Genomic DNA, 16,853 nt, shown 5'->3' with positions numbered 1-16,853 from the left:
AATGTCAATAATGTCCGTCAATTGTTTACCTGAGTAGAACCAACTGTTTTCTAGAAGTGTGTGTGTACTCAAACTTAAGAAGTACCACAACAAAGGAAATGAATCCCTGTACACTACCTCATCAAGGACAATCACGTGGTACAACGTCTTGCTTACGTTTATATTTGGCGGGAATAATCAAAACCAATGACACAATTCTCAAATTATCCTACAAAGTTTCAATGTTCCAATGTCCTGATCACGTGATCACAATGATTTACCCAATGAATGAGATACTATCCAATTTTAAGAACCATTACCAATTATTGATATGGCAATAAGAAATGTACCCCTCCCAAAATTTAAGATTGGTACACAAATACACCTGTGTGTTATGAAAAAGTAATAAATCCTGTACTTATTCAATAATAAAGCCGGTCAATAACCTTTAAATTTTGAATATTTGGCCATAAGAGGAACACCAACATCTACCTATACATTACAATATAACCATATAAGGTAATAGGACCTCATCCAAGAGGATACATTGGGTCCTAGAAAAAGGTTTACCGAATTTTGTTATTTGATAAGTCCCCAAATTTAAAAGGGAACATAAACATATAAAGGTAATAAACCTCTGTACATACCCATATAACATGTACCCATGAAAGAGAAACGAGGTAAACCACCCAAATTTATCATAATACATGTTAGGGTCCAGTACTATAATACCAAATATATATAAAAATGAGCAATTTCTAAAATTTAAGGGATGGGCCAAGGTACCCCTAACAAATTTTAAAGGGGTGCACAAATGTACCTATGTCTTATGATAGGGAATAGACCCCTATACATAACCATATAAACATATAAGGTAATAGGACCTCATCCAAGAGATAAATTGGGTCAAAATGTCAAACACGTGGTACAACGTATTGCTTACGTTTATATTTTGGCAATTTCGTACCCATGAAAGTGGACGATGTGGACCATCCAAATTTATCATGATACATATTAAGGTCCTGTACTATAATACCGAATGCTTAAATCAAAAAAATCCAAAATTTAAGGGACGGGCCAAGGTACGTACCTCTCCTAAAATTGAAAGGGATGCACCAATGTACCTATGTCTTATGATAGGAAATGAACACCTATACATTACAATATAACCATATAAGGTAATAGGACATCATCCAAGAGGATACATTGGGCCAAAAGACCAAACACGTGGTTGTACTAAAATTTGGCAATTTTGTACCAATAAAAAAGGGAACGATGTGGACCACCCAAATTTATAGTGATCCATATTAGGGTCCTATACTGTAATACCAAGTGTTTAAATTGAACAATTTCCAAAATTAAAGGGGTGGGCGAAGGTACCTCTCCCAAAAATTTAAAGGCGTGCAAAAATGTACCTATGTCTTATGATAGGAAATGGACCCCTATACATGGCCATATAACCATATAAGGTAATAGGACCTCATCCAAGGGAATAAATTAAATCAAAAAACAAACACGTGGTTGTACCTAAATTTGGCAATTTCGTACCCATGAAAGGGAACGAGATGGACCATCCAAATTTATCATGATACATAATGAGGTCCTGTACTAAAAGGGAACAAGGTGAACTACCCAAATTTATCATAATACATGTTAGGGTCCAGTACTATAATACCAAATATATAAAATGAGCAATTTCCAAAATTTAAGGGGTGGGCCAAAGTACCCCTCCCAAATTTTTAAAGGAGTGCACAAATGTACCTATGTCTTATGATAGGTAATGGACCCCTATACATAACCATATAACCATATAAGGTAATAGAACCTCATCCAAGAGGATAAATTGGGCCAAAAGACCAAACACGTGGTATAACGTATTGCTTACGTTTATATTTTGGCAATTTTGTGCCCCTGGAAGGAAACGAGGTGGACCGCCCAAATTTATCATGATACATATTAGGGTCCTGTACTATAATACCCAATGTTTAAATTGGTCAATTTCCAAAATTTAAGGGGTGGGCCAAGGTACCCCTCCCAAATTTTTCAAGGGGTGCATTAATATACCCATATGTTATGAAAAGTAATGGACCCCTGTATACGTCCATATAACTATATAGGGTAATAATACCTCATCAAAGGGGATAAATTAGGTCAAAAAACCCCGAAATTTAAATTTTTGGCAATTTTTTACCCATGAAAGGGAACGACATAGACACCCAATACTGATAGAGGTACATACTATGGTCCTAGGCTACCACACCAAATTTTTAGATTTGGCAATTTCCAAAATTGAAGGGGTGGGCCAAGGTACTCTTCCCAAATTTTTCAAGGGGTGCATTAATATACCCATGTCTTATGATAGATAATGGACCCCTATACATGACCATATAACTATATAGGATAATAACACCTCATCAAAGGGGATAAATTAGGTCAAAACCAAACACGTGGTACTACGTATTGCTTACGTTTATATTTTGGCAATTTTGTACCCCTAAAAGGGAACGAGGTGGACCATCCAAATTTATCATAATACATATTAGGGTCCTGTACTATAATACCAAATGTTGAAATTGGGCAATTTCCAAAATTTAAGGGGTGGGCCAAGGTACCCCTCCCAAATTTTTCAAGGGGTGCACCAATATACCCATGTCTTATGAAAGGGAATGGACCCCTGTATACGCCCATATAACCATATAGGGTAATAACACCTCATCCAAGAGGATAAATTAGGTCAAAAACCCCCGAAATTTGAATTTTTGGCAATTTTTTACCCATAAAAGGGAACGACATAGACACCCAATACTAATAGAGGTACATACTATGGTCCTAGGCTACCATACCAAATTTTTAGATTTGGCAATTTCCAAAATTTAAGGGGGGTGGTCCTATGTACCCCTGCCAAAATTTAAGGGGTGGGCCATGGTACCCCTGCCAAAATTTAGAGGGGGTGGTCCTAGGTACCCCTCGGTCATTGACCCCGGGCCAGGTCATTGACCTTTGACCTATGACGTCATCAAGGTCAAATCGGCCATACGGGGACCCCTACTACTCACTTCACACAGCTGCCGATAGATTTCTATCGGTTTACAGTTTTTTGCTGTCAGAAACCTTATTACTGCACGCACCTCGCGGGATTTTCAATTAACGCAGACATTTCAAACCGTCACAGTATCTTAACGGAGCACAGCACGAACCTCTCACTAGCACGGCTAGATGCCGACTGAGCTGCGCAACGCTCTGACCCCAAGATGGCCGCGCTAGCCCCGCCCTTAGCGGACACAGACGAAAACGTAATCTACTTTCTGGATAGCCCTATACACTATATGAACAAGAAACAAGGTAGGCCAATGTGGCAATTGGTGTATAACGAATTACCAAATGACACTTGTTACTTAGTAAAACATATGAATAAATGTAAACATATAATTAACCACTCTTTTTAATTACTAGTAGAAGCTAAATGGTACATCTTTAATATAGAACGATGCACTTCTTTTTCTGCACGGTACTTTCTTCTGTTGATTTATTAAGTATATTTAGTAAGTCCACCCTCTCGGGGGCCATTATTGCAATCACTTTATTTTTGCTTGCAGGTAACTCACTGTTTTCCATCCTGAGGTGTTTTGCACCTTCCCGTAAACGAAAACTGAGCTCCTAGTACCCCAAAATCACTTACTGCATTTTAACCCTTACGTAGCTATTCAATTTGATAGTGGACGGCTAATAAGATACGTAGGAATTATAAAAAATAAGTGTTTTCTGGAATATTCGGGCTCAATTTTCTTTTAGATAACAGTATAAAACATCATAGGATGGAAAAATAGAGAGTTTTCAGAAAGCACATATTAAGTGACTGTCATCATGGTTCCCGAGAAGGATGAAATAGTTAAGATACCTAACAAACGGAAGGAAGTATGGCGGTACATAGCAAGTTCAATGTTTTATACACAATTTCTACTTTATATTCTTCCTATTCTGTAAAGGAACAAAGAACAAAATTTGTGTCACGTACAAATTTGTACAAAAATTAAGTTGAGATATCGTAAGATACTGTCAATCACTACTTATTTTAAATTTACATATCTAACATACACAACAATGTTTTATATTATATCTATACGTATCAAACTCATATTGTAGTACATTCCTTGTACCCAAGGCATGAAAAACTATGAAAATACATATAGTCTTCAAAGGAAATGGAACTGACTGACTTGCACCACGATCACTTTCAGCCCTACATACAGAGGGTGTAAATTAATTCGGTGTCATGAATTTATGTGATGATTTCTTACATGAAATGGAAAGAAAAAAAAAATCGAAAACACAGTAAGGCTTTCGTGGTTTTCAATGCTACCGGTATTCTTGAAAGTAATAGAACAATGAGTAGATACGAAAACATCCCTTAAACAAGGGTCATTAACTTGACATGACCCAGATGTCGAACGTTCAGTCCGTCCAATACATGGACTTAAGTGTTGTCTTATAGCTTTTCTAATATGGTAGTAATCTGTATTTTTTAAGTCTGATTTTTTGTATTTTGGCATTGCAATGACACTTGACACACATTGAAGATTTGCATAGAACCTGGTTCCTCATTTACTCCGAATTATTTATTTCAGTTCCACTTTTAGCTTCTTGAGACTTTCGTCTTCGTTCTCTTCCACCACATCTGTCAGATGCATTCTTCAACCATCTTCCAGTGAGTACTTCAACTTCTTGTTCAGTTGAATTTTTGTTTATAATCCGAACCACCTCTGTAAGAAAAGTCCAAAGTAAGCTCTAATTTCAACAGCAATACACGTAAATTTGCAAACCAGTAGCAACAAATTCATTTTAAAACAAGATAGATTAACATAGTATGAACACTGCAACTCACTAAAGAATGGAAGAAGTAGCAAAAATATAAGACAGGAAAATCAATGAACTTATGAATTTTGATAATAATAATCATAATAATTTAGAAACACACAACACTATAATTTTAATTGTTCTCAGATTAATTAAATATTAAATACGTTTTTACACAAGAGCGGATCCAGAACGAATTCCTAAGGGGGGCGATATGGAGGGATAACTGCTAGTTTGAGTTATTGTAGTCAGTGGCGGATCTAGAAAGTAAAAACTGGAAAGGCCAGCCAGAATCCAGACTATGATAGATATATCATGAGATTACGCAAATCATTTTTTAATTTGAAAACCGTTTACGCGCCGATGAATATTATGGATAGGTTGGATGTTGACATTATGAACCTAAGTATTGTTTTCTACACATTGCATAACAGAAAAACTGTAGCTGAAACTATAAAATGTTTCAAACATTTTCCAATAAAGAATAAAAGGCAACGCTTACTATAAACTTTCAAAAATATATACCTAATAGCTTCATTTATTTTTGTAACTCAATAAAACTAGGGGCCTAGCCCCCCGGCCCCGGGCTAGTTGTATTTACGAACGGACCTTTGCAGCACTGGTGCCTGTGCCTCTATGGGAGGGGAGGGGGCGAACGAGCATTTGCTCCTTCCCCCTCTTATCTGCTTGTACTTTTACGAACACAGCGTTAGTATTATTGCTGAAAAAGTCAAACTACCCATAATTGTTGAATATTAGCATCTTATTTCGAACAAAATAAATTTAGATATATGAAGTATTATTCACATTTGCTTCTGATTTTATTTCCAAAAATCTCCAGGAAAAGAAATATATCACAGTTCGTAACATATGATCCTTCTCGTAAATTCTGTACGTGATCAGGGAAATATATGCACAAGATCATCACTCCAATCCAAACCCTTCAAGAGAAAAAAATGATTTTTATTTCATAGTTCAATTCAATGATACAAATAGGGATTAATTCCTACAATTAGCGAAATTTGCGTCAGCTTATTCTATTTTTATCTCTATGTCACTTAATTACAAAGCATCCACTCATTTGACATTATAATGACTTAACCACCCAAATGTAGAAAAAGACAAATAGTACTGCCATGTGTACACCACATGAAGGAGTTTGGTTTGTATGGTGTAATATTCTCTCAATTAATATTGAAACCTGAACTAATAGTATATTTCTACCTCTTTCAGTTTTAGTAGAGATTAGAGACTAAATATAATCTTGGGACGCTGAATTTATTGCAGGAAACCATTTCTTGCTATTTATTACCTCTTTTTGTTTACAGTGATCAACGTTAAAACAAAAAATGGTTGATTTCTGCCACTTTCGGTTTCAATAGAGAGTTAAAAAAGATGCTTGTTATTCTTAGGACGCAAAATTGATTAAAAAAAACTTCTGGCTATCCCTTACCGCTCTTGATTCATGTATTGGTACATCAATATTCAAACCGGAAGCAATAAATTTGTACCACAGTAGAAGATACAGATTTTGTTAGGATGCTGAATCTATTCCAAAACCCTGGTTCTCGCTAACTGTTACCGTTTGTTTTATGAACATCAATATTGAAACCGTTAGTTAATTTTTATCATTTTGAGCTTCAGTAGAGGATTAATGAAGGAGATGGAAACTATTCTTGAGAAGCTTAATCGACTAAAAAAAAAAAAACATTTAATTCTATCTTGTACCGTTTTTGCTCTATGTAGATCAGTATTGAAACCGGAAGTTGTAGTGGATTTATACCACCCCCGATTTTAGTAGAAAGTTCAGGATGGAGACTGAATATATTCTTGGGACGTTTAATCGATTACAGAAAACAGCTCCTCGCTATCTGATATCGTTGAGATCGAACCAGGATTCTACATGTAAAAGGAACACTCTACTACTGAGCCACCGCGACTGGCAACAACAAACTCGATTCTTAACATAAGGTAGTAGCTGACACTCTCGCGTTTGGTGTGAGCGGTCCCGGGTTTGATTCCCGGTGGGGTCACTCGGTCGAAAAGGTGAAACAGTTTTTTCAGGCTAGCCATCCTAAGTGAAGTTTTCCTGGGTTTCCCTCATTCATACCAGGTAAATACCGGGATGGTACCTAATTTACAGGTCTCAGGCGGCTTCCTTTCCTACCCATTCCTTTCTTCTTTCCCCGGATTGTGTGCTCATCGATGGACGTCATCCCTCAAACGTCATTCCTAACATTATGGGCAAATTTGGCGATGATCCATCTACTAGTTCTTGAGATATATATATATATATAGGCGTGGATCCAGGATATGATCAAGAGAGGAGCTAAAGCACATTCAGGTATTATTTTATCCAGTGTAAAGGAGGATTGAAAGCCATTTTATCCCGTGTATTCCTGGCTGTCAACGGATATATATATGGACACATGATAAATATACAAGAAAGGAGTTTTGGTATACTAAACTCCTTATAAATGACGCTACGTTTCAATGAACCGTTGTCATCTCACTTTAAAAGATAAAAAAAATAATTACGCTGCTTTTGGAACTACATATTTGACAGTTTCTTCCACCGTAAATATAAATTTGAAAGCTCTTTGAAACTCCGCCTATACGAGTTATTTAACAAAAAACACTCCTTCCTCTTCTAAGTTTTCTTTTTCAACAACACATGACTGATCCATCCCCATGTTAAAACAAAATAAAAGTATATATTATTTTACATAGCGTTATTCACCTGTATTGATTTCAACTAATCAGTTACTGAATCATGAGACAAGAATCTCCCTGCAATCTAATTAAAATGTCACTTATAAAACTTACTTCAGATGTATTCCGCACACTGCTGTTTATTTTGAACCAGCTGATAGGTTTTAAAGATTAATTCCCACATATTGTTCTTTTGAATCCAGTTTAAACCTGCAACCAGAATAAAGATTTCTCATAGTTCCTGATGTAATCCTGGATCAGCCAGATTACGATTTAGATCAGTGAACAAAAAAAAAAAAAATAAAAATAAATAAATAAATAAATAAATAAATAAATAAATAAATAAATAAATAAATAAAACTATAATACTTTCTACTCCAGATACCAACACGGGTGCTGCTTGTTAAAACAGGGTAATTGTATCATGGTTTAGTAAGCGCTTTATTCAATACAGGTGAAAAACTATGTAGAAAAATAACACAATCACGGGGACAGATTGTTCACATGTTCTTGAAGAAAGAAAGGAAAAAAACTTATAAGAGGAAGGGATGGTTTCCATTAAATAATTCATAAAGCGGCGATTTAAGGAACTTTTATACATATTTCTACAGTGGAACTGCTCAAATATGTAGCTCTACAAGGAGACATGCAGCTCCTTTTAAAAGAAAATACATGCATGAAGAAGACAAACGGTCATTGAAACGTAGTGTCAAATTTTTCTACATTTGGGTGCTTAAGTGAGTATAATGTAAAGTAAGTATTACCATGCATCCTACAACGTCAGTAAATAGTATAAAGTACTCATTACCAAAAACCAAGCTTTCTTTGTATTTTTCAGCACAATGTGACAATAAATATGAAAAGAGTAGCTGAACTACTTAAAGACAATACCTTTGATTACGGAAAACACATTGGATTTGCGAAAGGCAAATTTTCCATTTGTTCCCGTCATGTTTGTATTAAGTGCTACATTGTTGGTCATAATAGTAGACATTAACTTCCATATTGAATGATGAAGATTAGTGCCTCCGATACGTCTTAGGAACTGAACCTAGAATTAAAACGGAGTATTACAAAATGACTAATGAGAATCATCAAGCAGCACACATCATAATGAATCCTGCAAACTTGCTGATGATAACATGGGTTGCAACCTAGTCAAATACCTGTAGATCAGAGTTCGAACGTACAATAATAAATAACCCGGAAAAGGAATCTATAATAAAATTACCTTTCTCAGTTATGCAACCGAGCAGACTGTTTCATGATTAATGAAATAAATGCTCACTAGAAATTGAGTCAAAGAAATAATATTTAATAGGTGAAAAAAAAACCTGAATAGATATACACCCACAACTTAACATCATAATTTGAATAATTACCCTATTCGAAATTATAAGAAATTACTTAAAAAATATAGTACAACAATTTGTCTAGAGACACATTAGGCCACTTTTTCCTTTAAAGATTTGAAACTACCCTGAAAAGGAATTCCCATGAGCAACTGTTTGAATGTTTTCCTTGTCTCATTAGTAGCCTTGAAACGCTTTCATTTTATTCTAGCGCTTTTAAAGCTCGAAATAATAACAGATCTTACCAATGCAATTCAAGCCACAGGATCCCAAATATTAATACTTAAAGGGGACAACTTACGTGCTGTCTCTGGCCTAACTAAAGTGACCAAGCTACTCAAAGTTGTTTCAAAGGGATTTCATCTACGTTCATAAGGATGTGCTAAATGAGAATTCCCCTTCACATTATCCCATGAAACTAATCTGAATTACTTTCAAAACTAATAAACGAATAATTTCAAGACGGTTTAAAGCAAGTAAAGCTGTACACATTATCTTATATCTATTTGTGTTTGTTTTAACAATTTATCTTTGTCTTTATCAAATACGAATGTACGAGAAAATAAGTTTGATGAATACAACGTCAAAGTTGTCGAAATAGTACTACAAATAAGTGTTAAAAAATTTGATTGCTATGTTCAGATAAATCTTTTCTCTCAATGAGAATTTGTTTCTACAAATTCATGTCATCAACGAAATGTTCATATACTCTTGTTGATAAATTATTAAATTTTATCACTGTTTTGTGCTTATATTTCCTTGCAGTAGAAACAATTTACTGGGAGTTAAGCGTCCCTTTTCAGCTCAAGCCTAAGTACTACAACATTAACAAGACATGATTATGTGGAACAGTAATATAAGAAAGTAGCATACCACATGTTTCTTATAGTTGTCTTCACTACAAGCTGTACCTAGCTCTTTCAACTCTTCTTGCGTTGTCACTGGTAACTTGGGGGAAGCTGAATGTAGAACATCTTCGCTATTCACATTTTTCTCCAATAACGTAAGAATATCAGTTAGCAGATTCGTATTTGTTTGTAATTGTATTTTTAGCCCCTCCAATACCTCAAGAACTCTCTTTAGCACAGCTGAAAGGAGAGGAAAATTTTATTAACACTTGAACATTCTGAAATTATGCCTTGCAATGAACTTAAAACTCATATCCTGCCTTATAAATAGGTACAGCCTGCAAAGAAATCTTTAACTTGAAATCCGAACCACAGGTACTACCACTGAGGATTAAACTCGGAATTCTCAGATTGGCGAGAATTTACATACTGCCAGAAGCAGATGTTAAAAGCCATGTGTATTACATAAGGTGAATGAGAACTCACTCCACTAAGGAGACATTAGGATGTCTATCCCTCGCCCCTGTCCACCCTTGTCCAAATAGAAAAACAAATGAATGATGAAAAAATAATAAAGCAAAGAAGACTGCAATGATGATAGCCCTGTTTCGGTTAAACTTTCAGGTGTCGAAACTGAAAGGCGCGATCTGAGCAAAAAAAAAAAAAAAAAATCTAGTAGATTGAAATGGCAATTCAAATTATTGTCAAATAAATTAGCAAGTAATTATAACGAAAAACAAAGTCTGTGCAGCTAATATAGTATTAAAAAAATAAAAGGAATTAATTCAGGCATTAAAGTAACCTGTATCTTCATTTTGAATGTCCTTGCTACTTTCTTCTACAATTATTGAATCTGATTTCTTGCTGATATTACACACACTGCTTGAATACGAACTATGTGGGGAAATTTCCTTAGTTTCAATACATTCACTTTGCTGCAATTCACTGGTATTTGTTTGAGTGCTTCCTAAACAGATATATGACGTGAACAAATAGAAATGAATTACTACTAAATTTAACTTCATAAAAGCTAGAAACAACACAATGTTTTAATCCTTTATTTACTGACAGTACTTAAAAGTACCACTTAGAAACAATGGTTCTATTTCGGCTTAGTCGCTACTATTCCTGACCTGACTTCGAAGGACGTACACATCACATTCTCTAGAACAACTGGTAGATAAAATCAGTGTTCTCAGTTGCTCCATTTCTCTGCTCTGCAAATTTCTCCCTATGAAGTAGCAGTTCTGTAATTGTCAGAAGAGGTGCATATCCTTTTCTGTAATATTTCTTGTGGTAATTTTTGTGTTCACAGCCACTGGTATGTATTTTTATTTGTTTCTCTATACATAAGTAAGGTATGCCATGTATTGTTCATATAAACTTATGATATACATAACTGGTACTAAAAATTACCAACACTAAAAAAGGTCACTAATATATCTTTTCCCATATTTTTTTCTTTTTTCTGCAGTTATTACATACCAACAGGTATGTCATGAAACAGATATGTAGTTTAAAATATGTGTAAATTCATTTTGTGAATAAAGGGTTAAAATAATTTAGACTCCCCAAGTTGTTTTGCAACGATGAGTCAAAAGATCTGCAATATTTCGGTCATTTATTTGCTTATGTGTCAATTAGAATGAAAGCTGCCTAGCACTAAACGTGCGGTTACTCTACTGCACCGTCTGAAGCAACTTTCTGCCCTATTTTTTTAAGCCCGCGCTCATTTTCTCTTTCGGAGCGATGAATTCCTGCATTGAAGTTTACACCTTCTCTTGGTTGTTGAGGTATCACGAGTGCAAGAATTGAACTATAGATAAAAGAAAGTAATATCCCGAGGATGCAAGGTCTGGAGCATATGCTAGGTACGAATTAGGTTCAAGTCCTTATAAGTTCCTAAAATTAATTCCGAGTCGTTTCGAAGGTATGAGGTTTTGGATCTCTTGCTGTTTAAGGTTGATTTCTTTTCATCAACATAGAGTATTTTTGGTACATAATGAACTGCTTCGGTCACGTGACACACACTGCGAAAGATGCAAAGCTTATGACTCATCCCAGCAATTGAAACGCTACACAACAACGAAATCTTTCAAACATTATGTATTTTAATAACTCTGATCTATACATGCAGTCGATTTGTAGTTTTATGTAAATTGATTTACTGTAATTTACAACTCTATGCAACAGCTGAACCTACTATTTACGAACTAAACCTACTATTTGCGTGCGCAACGAATCACTATCGTAACTTGAATCTGTTCAGTTGACGGGTGCAGAGACCACTCTACGGGAGATCAGATAATACCAAGATTATACATCTACGTTACACATACTTGGTTCAGTTACATATACTTTATGAAAACAAATCTTAGTCTGTAGTGAAAATGATATTAAGTACGAGGAATATCATGTTAGTATTCCCGTTATTTCAACTTATTTGAAATCGTATCATATTAATGGATTCTCCTAGCATATGAACCTCTGCTATGTCAGATCCTTATCAGTTTAATTAAAATATACAAACACGTCAGCTGTCTGGGATGACAATGGTCAGCCTGCAAACGCAGAGCAGAGCCGTTAGTGATCGTGTCTTAGGGCAAATTCCGTACTACCTCAAGACCAGTAGAAGAGAGGCGTGCAGAGGATGACCACTTTCCAAAGAAGGAAAATTATCAGTGCTCTGTTAAGAGGTGCGAGCGTGACAAGTGTGTCACGAGGGACTGTGCCCGGACTACAAAACTCACTGCAAAACCACATCGCTGAAGAGAACGGTAGTCAGAAGAAAATTCTCAGTGACAGATCCCACCAAGCATTAAAGCAGATCGTTATTCCAAACCGCTGTGGGACTGCGTTGCAAGTGACGAACGAACTCAAGCAGCACCTCCTAGAGCCTGTGTCAATAATGAAGTCTGCAGAAAGTTACATGACACGGACATATGGGGTCAGCTGCACAGACTTAATTACTCATAAAATAAACAACGCTTTAACATAACGCCAAAGGTGGCGCAAACTATAACAATCACAATGACTGGAAATATGCGATATGGTGAGGCTCCCCTAAGAACCCCCTTTCGTAGTTATTTAGGTATTAGTAAGCTTGTTTGCAATGTCGCTCTCGTTCCGTCGCGGGATTGATGGAATGGAATACTCCAAAAGTTGACCCACTGAGTACGCAGTTTGTAACGTACGTAAACTACGAGTAGGTTGGTTGCAGGGTCATTAATGCAGTTTCCCATCGAGAAATATTGTCTACGGCATTAAGAGCACATTTGGTGTGAAACGAAGGGTTAATGCTTAGTTGTGTGGTCCAATCTGTCTTAGGCTAGGTATGGCATATGCAACGACTATTCGCAGTTTACTGGTGCTGGGACATAATCTTACAAACTTAACAAGTGTTTCTCAGTGGTGCTCATAACATTGAAAATGTCAATATTTAATTCAGACACACTATTGCGGAACGAGTGAATGCGGGTTCGGAGCCCCCCACGAAACGTCGTTTTCTCTCTTTTCCCTTATGTCCGCTTCTACCTAACATATAGTCCCTACAGCATTTTCTATATCTTGAAAACTTACTTTTATTCCACTCCCAAATAACAATCATATAATACGCTTTCCTCACTTGAACTCATATCTCCTGCAGTTTTGCATGAGATTTAGTACCGGTACCGCCTTCGGCGGCTGTTTCCATTAGGGAATATGAGACGTGGTTGTCATGGGACTAATAGAATGGAGTATTCCAAGGGCTGACCCAGTGGGTGCGCCGTTTACAATAAATGTAAGCCTCGCGTAAATTGGTTGCTGGGTGCAATACATCCTCCTTCCTCCGCCCCTCCAGAAACAACTTGTAACGCAGAGGCATAGCATGCTAAGAGAAATGAAAAGTTCAAGAATGTAAGTACGCTGACCTAAATTTAACTATCACGCTTTTTTTCAATTAACAGATTTTACCTTTTAAAAAAAAGTGGCCCTCGCATTCTTAATATGCACCACGCATGGGTCTTCAGCTTAACGTGATCGGCATTTTTGCTGTTTTGAATCGACACAGAATTTCATACACAGTACACCAAACTTATCACTACAACTACTTTACTAGGTTATTGGTACTATTCAGTTACTACTAATGAGAATAAACATTTCGTACGTACTAACCACTTCAAGGTTGCACAATTATTATGCACCCTGTAATCAATCTACACGAGGTTTACATTAATTGAAAACGGCGCACCCACTGGGTGAACTTTTAGAGTATTCCATTCCAACAATCCCGCGACGGAGCGACAGCGACATCACTAAGGTACTAATCAGAAGCAGAATAAACCGCCGTAGGCGGTAATACAATCCACAAAATGCAATATCTTCGGCAAGGTTCTAGAGCACAGGTCCCCCTTCCCATTTAGCTGTAATAAAGACAGAAAACAACGTGCCCTGCGGGGCTCTAACCCGCCTTCACTCGCTCACGCTCGCTCGGCGATACTATATGAGTTTAATATTAAACTTTGATACAGAAAGGAACCAACCTAGCTACTAACCTATATAAGGGGACCAGTGTTCTAGAACCTTCCCAATATCTTCTCTACAGACACATGTGATTTATAAAAAAATGTCTCCTTTGTTGCTGCCTTCTCCCAATAACACTTCCCACCGTTCCGCCTACCATTGAACTTAAATTTATGTTTCCCCTAGTTTCTTTATTGTCACTTCCTTTCTACACTTGCGACATCGTGTTCTTCGATTCTTTACTCCTTGGTTTCACGTAATTAAAGTAACTCTTCGTCCTTATTTGCGTATAAAGTACAAAAAGTAAATACTATCACAGCCAGCACACATATTCGCCATTTTTACAATACACGAGCTTCATTATACCGTCATCTTCCGCAATGAGTGAACAGATTCCTGCTATTTATTACCAGTTAAGGGGGAAAAACAAAAAGTTTCCTGTAAACTTTACATCACTCTCTCCAGCTGCGCGTCGATAAGTAAGACTGCATTAAAATGGTGTAGTAGAGTAGAGCGAAGTAGGGATAGGAACCGGTTAGCTAATGGTAAGAAAATTTTGGTAATAGTATACATGAGAATCCCCTGATCTGCATTTTTTCTGTGTTCTATTACCACTTCTACATAAATACCATAAATTTTCTACGTAGTGCAATAGTAAGAAGTATCCATGTGCACAAGACATGCGATATGCATTAAATTCTCCCCCTACCCCCCCCCCACACACAGTCATAGATAAAGTACAAGGGCACTAAACATGCAGATATAAAGTACAGGTACGTTCTTTTTTATTTTCGTATCAGTCGATAAGTACATAAAATCACTTTGTTACCTCCTTTGTAAGTTCGTACATACTCAATGAATAATCCCTAAAAGTATGAGCGTCCTGCTCCTTCGGGAACTGATGGAGCTTCATGTATACTATATCCAAAATTTTTGACCCATTTTTCATAAAATTAACTGAGTGTAATTCCTCGTTTCGGGTTAACATCCGCAGATGATGACCCCAAAATACAAGTACAAAACAACATGCCCTGCGGGACTCTAATCCGCCTTCACTTGCTAACGCCCGCTCTGCAATATTATGTGACTTAATAAACTCTGGTACAGAAAGGGGGACCAGTAATCTAGAACTTTGCACGTCCAATCCGGGGCCCCCATCTGTGGAAGTTAAGCCCTCGCTTCTTCGTAAGCATACGAGCTGGAGCGGACGTTGTAAAGTTAACTTATAATTTCTTCCGTAATTTCCGTCTATTACAGACTTCAATACTCAAATTCACTATATGTGCCTGGTAATTTTTCCAAATTTTTGTTAATCACAGCGTGTCAAGACGGAAATTAACCCACGTGACATGATAGATGGTACCGGAAAACGAACTTGGGGGAAGGTTCTAGATCACTGGTGTCCCTCCCCTATAGGTTAGGTTAGCAGCAGGATTGGTTCTTTTCTGTACCAAAGTCCAATATTCAATTCATATAGTATTGCCAAATGAGTGACAGCGCGTAAAGGCGGATTAGAGCCCCGCAGACGTTTTCTGTCTTTATTATAGATCAATAGGAAGGGGAACCATTCATCAAGAACCTTGCCGAACTTGAGTTCCCGCTACATTATAATTCCTGATGAAATTGTTCATCAGTAAAATTACGACAAGTCATGCACACCGTCATTACATGCAGATTTTCTAGCAACATATTGTTAATCTTTACATTATTAATGAAATTTCCGAGCTAAAACAAGGAAAATGAATTATAAAATTTCGGTCAATACACTTATTACGTAAATACGAGACAAGTGGAATACTACCAAGTACTAAATCTATATATATAAAAGAGAACGTACAAATCCTTTGTTCCCTCATCACGCTAATACGGCTGAACCAATTTCTTTTATTTTTGGGGGGTTATTAGGATTTGGACCCTAGATGGTTTTTATCATATCACTTTAATTTTTAATTACCAGTGTCTTGAGATAATTGACCATTCAAGTGTCCATAACGTACAAATCCTTTGTTAGTTCATCATAGGTAAAAATAAACGTATTTATATGCAACCCGCATGACCGTGTAACTCGGCGGGTTAACATAAATGACAGGCGATATAATGTTAACGTTTACTGCAATCTACTATGGTTTTTATCATATCACTTGAAAGCGAAAACTTCCGGGGTGACCGCAGCGAAGCGGGGCGGGTTAACATAAATGACAGGCGATATAATGTTAAGATTTACTGCAATCTTCTATGGTTTTTATCATATCACTTGAAAGCGAAAAAGTAAATATTATCTAAGTAACAAAGTTTATTGCGTTCCGGGGTGACCGCAGCGAAGCGGGGTGAACGCTGCTAGTCTACAATAATAATTTATCTCATAATACTTCGAAATTCTCAAACTTACCACATGTATACATTACTTTCACTGTAAATCTTTTCCATGTTGTGGCACTATATGGAATATTACAAATTTGTTTATTTCAACCAACAGTCTTCAATTATGCTTATCACTTGTTACGCACCTCGATTATCCCTCGCTCAGAACAAATGACGTTCAGCACGCGAAGATAGAAGAATTGTGGGTAATGGAAAGCGGATCCCCACCACGATCAGCGTATGG

The 16,853-nt window shown here is 36.6% G+C and overlaps 1 protein-coding gene across 1 annotated transcript; it reads right to left on the bottom strand.

Annotated features, from left to right (window-relative positions):
* Nucleotides 1-3,096: 3,096 nt before the first annotated feature.
* Nucleotides 3,097-16,853, bottom strand: LOC145669271 (uncharacterized). The gene is made up of 4 exons (XM_081737591.1): nt 16,638-16,853; nt 9,771-9,985; nt 8,437-8,596; nt 3,097-4,739 (listed from the first exon to the last, which is right to left on the bottom strand). Exons 1-4 carry the CDS (start codon nt 16,648-16,650, stop codon nt 4,582-4,584), a joined length of 546 nt encoding a protein of 181 aa, XP_081593717.1. The 5' UTR covers nt 16,651-16,853; the 3' UTR covers nt 3,097-4,581.

Source organism: Thermobia domestica, chromosome 13 (assembly GCF_964235325.1).
Source record: "Thermobia domestica chromosome 13, izTheDome1.hap1.1, whole genome shotgun sequence".
In the NCBI taxonomy this organism is placed as follows: Eukaryota; Metazoa; Arthropoda; class Insecta; order Zygentoma; family Lepismatidae; genus Thermobia; species Thermobia domestica.
This window is presented reverse-complemented; position numbering and strand designations above follow the sequence as displayed.

What these genes read in the sequence shown, in the direction of transcription:
- LOC145669271 (XM_081737591.1), bottom strand. An exon ending in ACAACTATAAGAAACATGTG is followed by an intron (nt 8,597 to 9,770) that starts GTATGCTACTTT and finishes TTTTAATTCTAG; the next exon opens with GTTCAGTTCCTAAGACGTAT. An exon ending in TGTGTTTTCCGTAATCAAAG is followed by an intron (nt 4,740 to 8,436) that starts GTATTGTCTTTA and finishes CTTTTCTTACAG; the next exon opens with AGGTGGTTCGGATTATAAAC.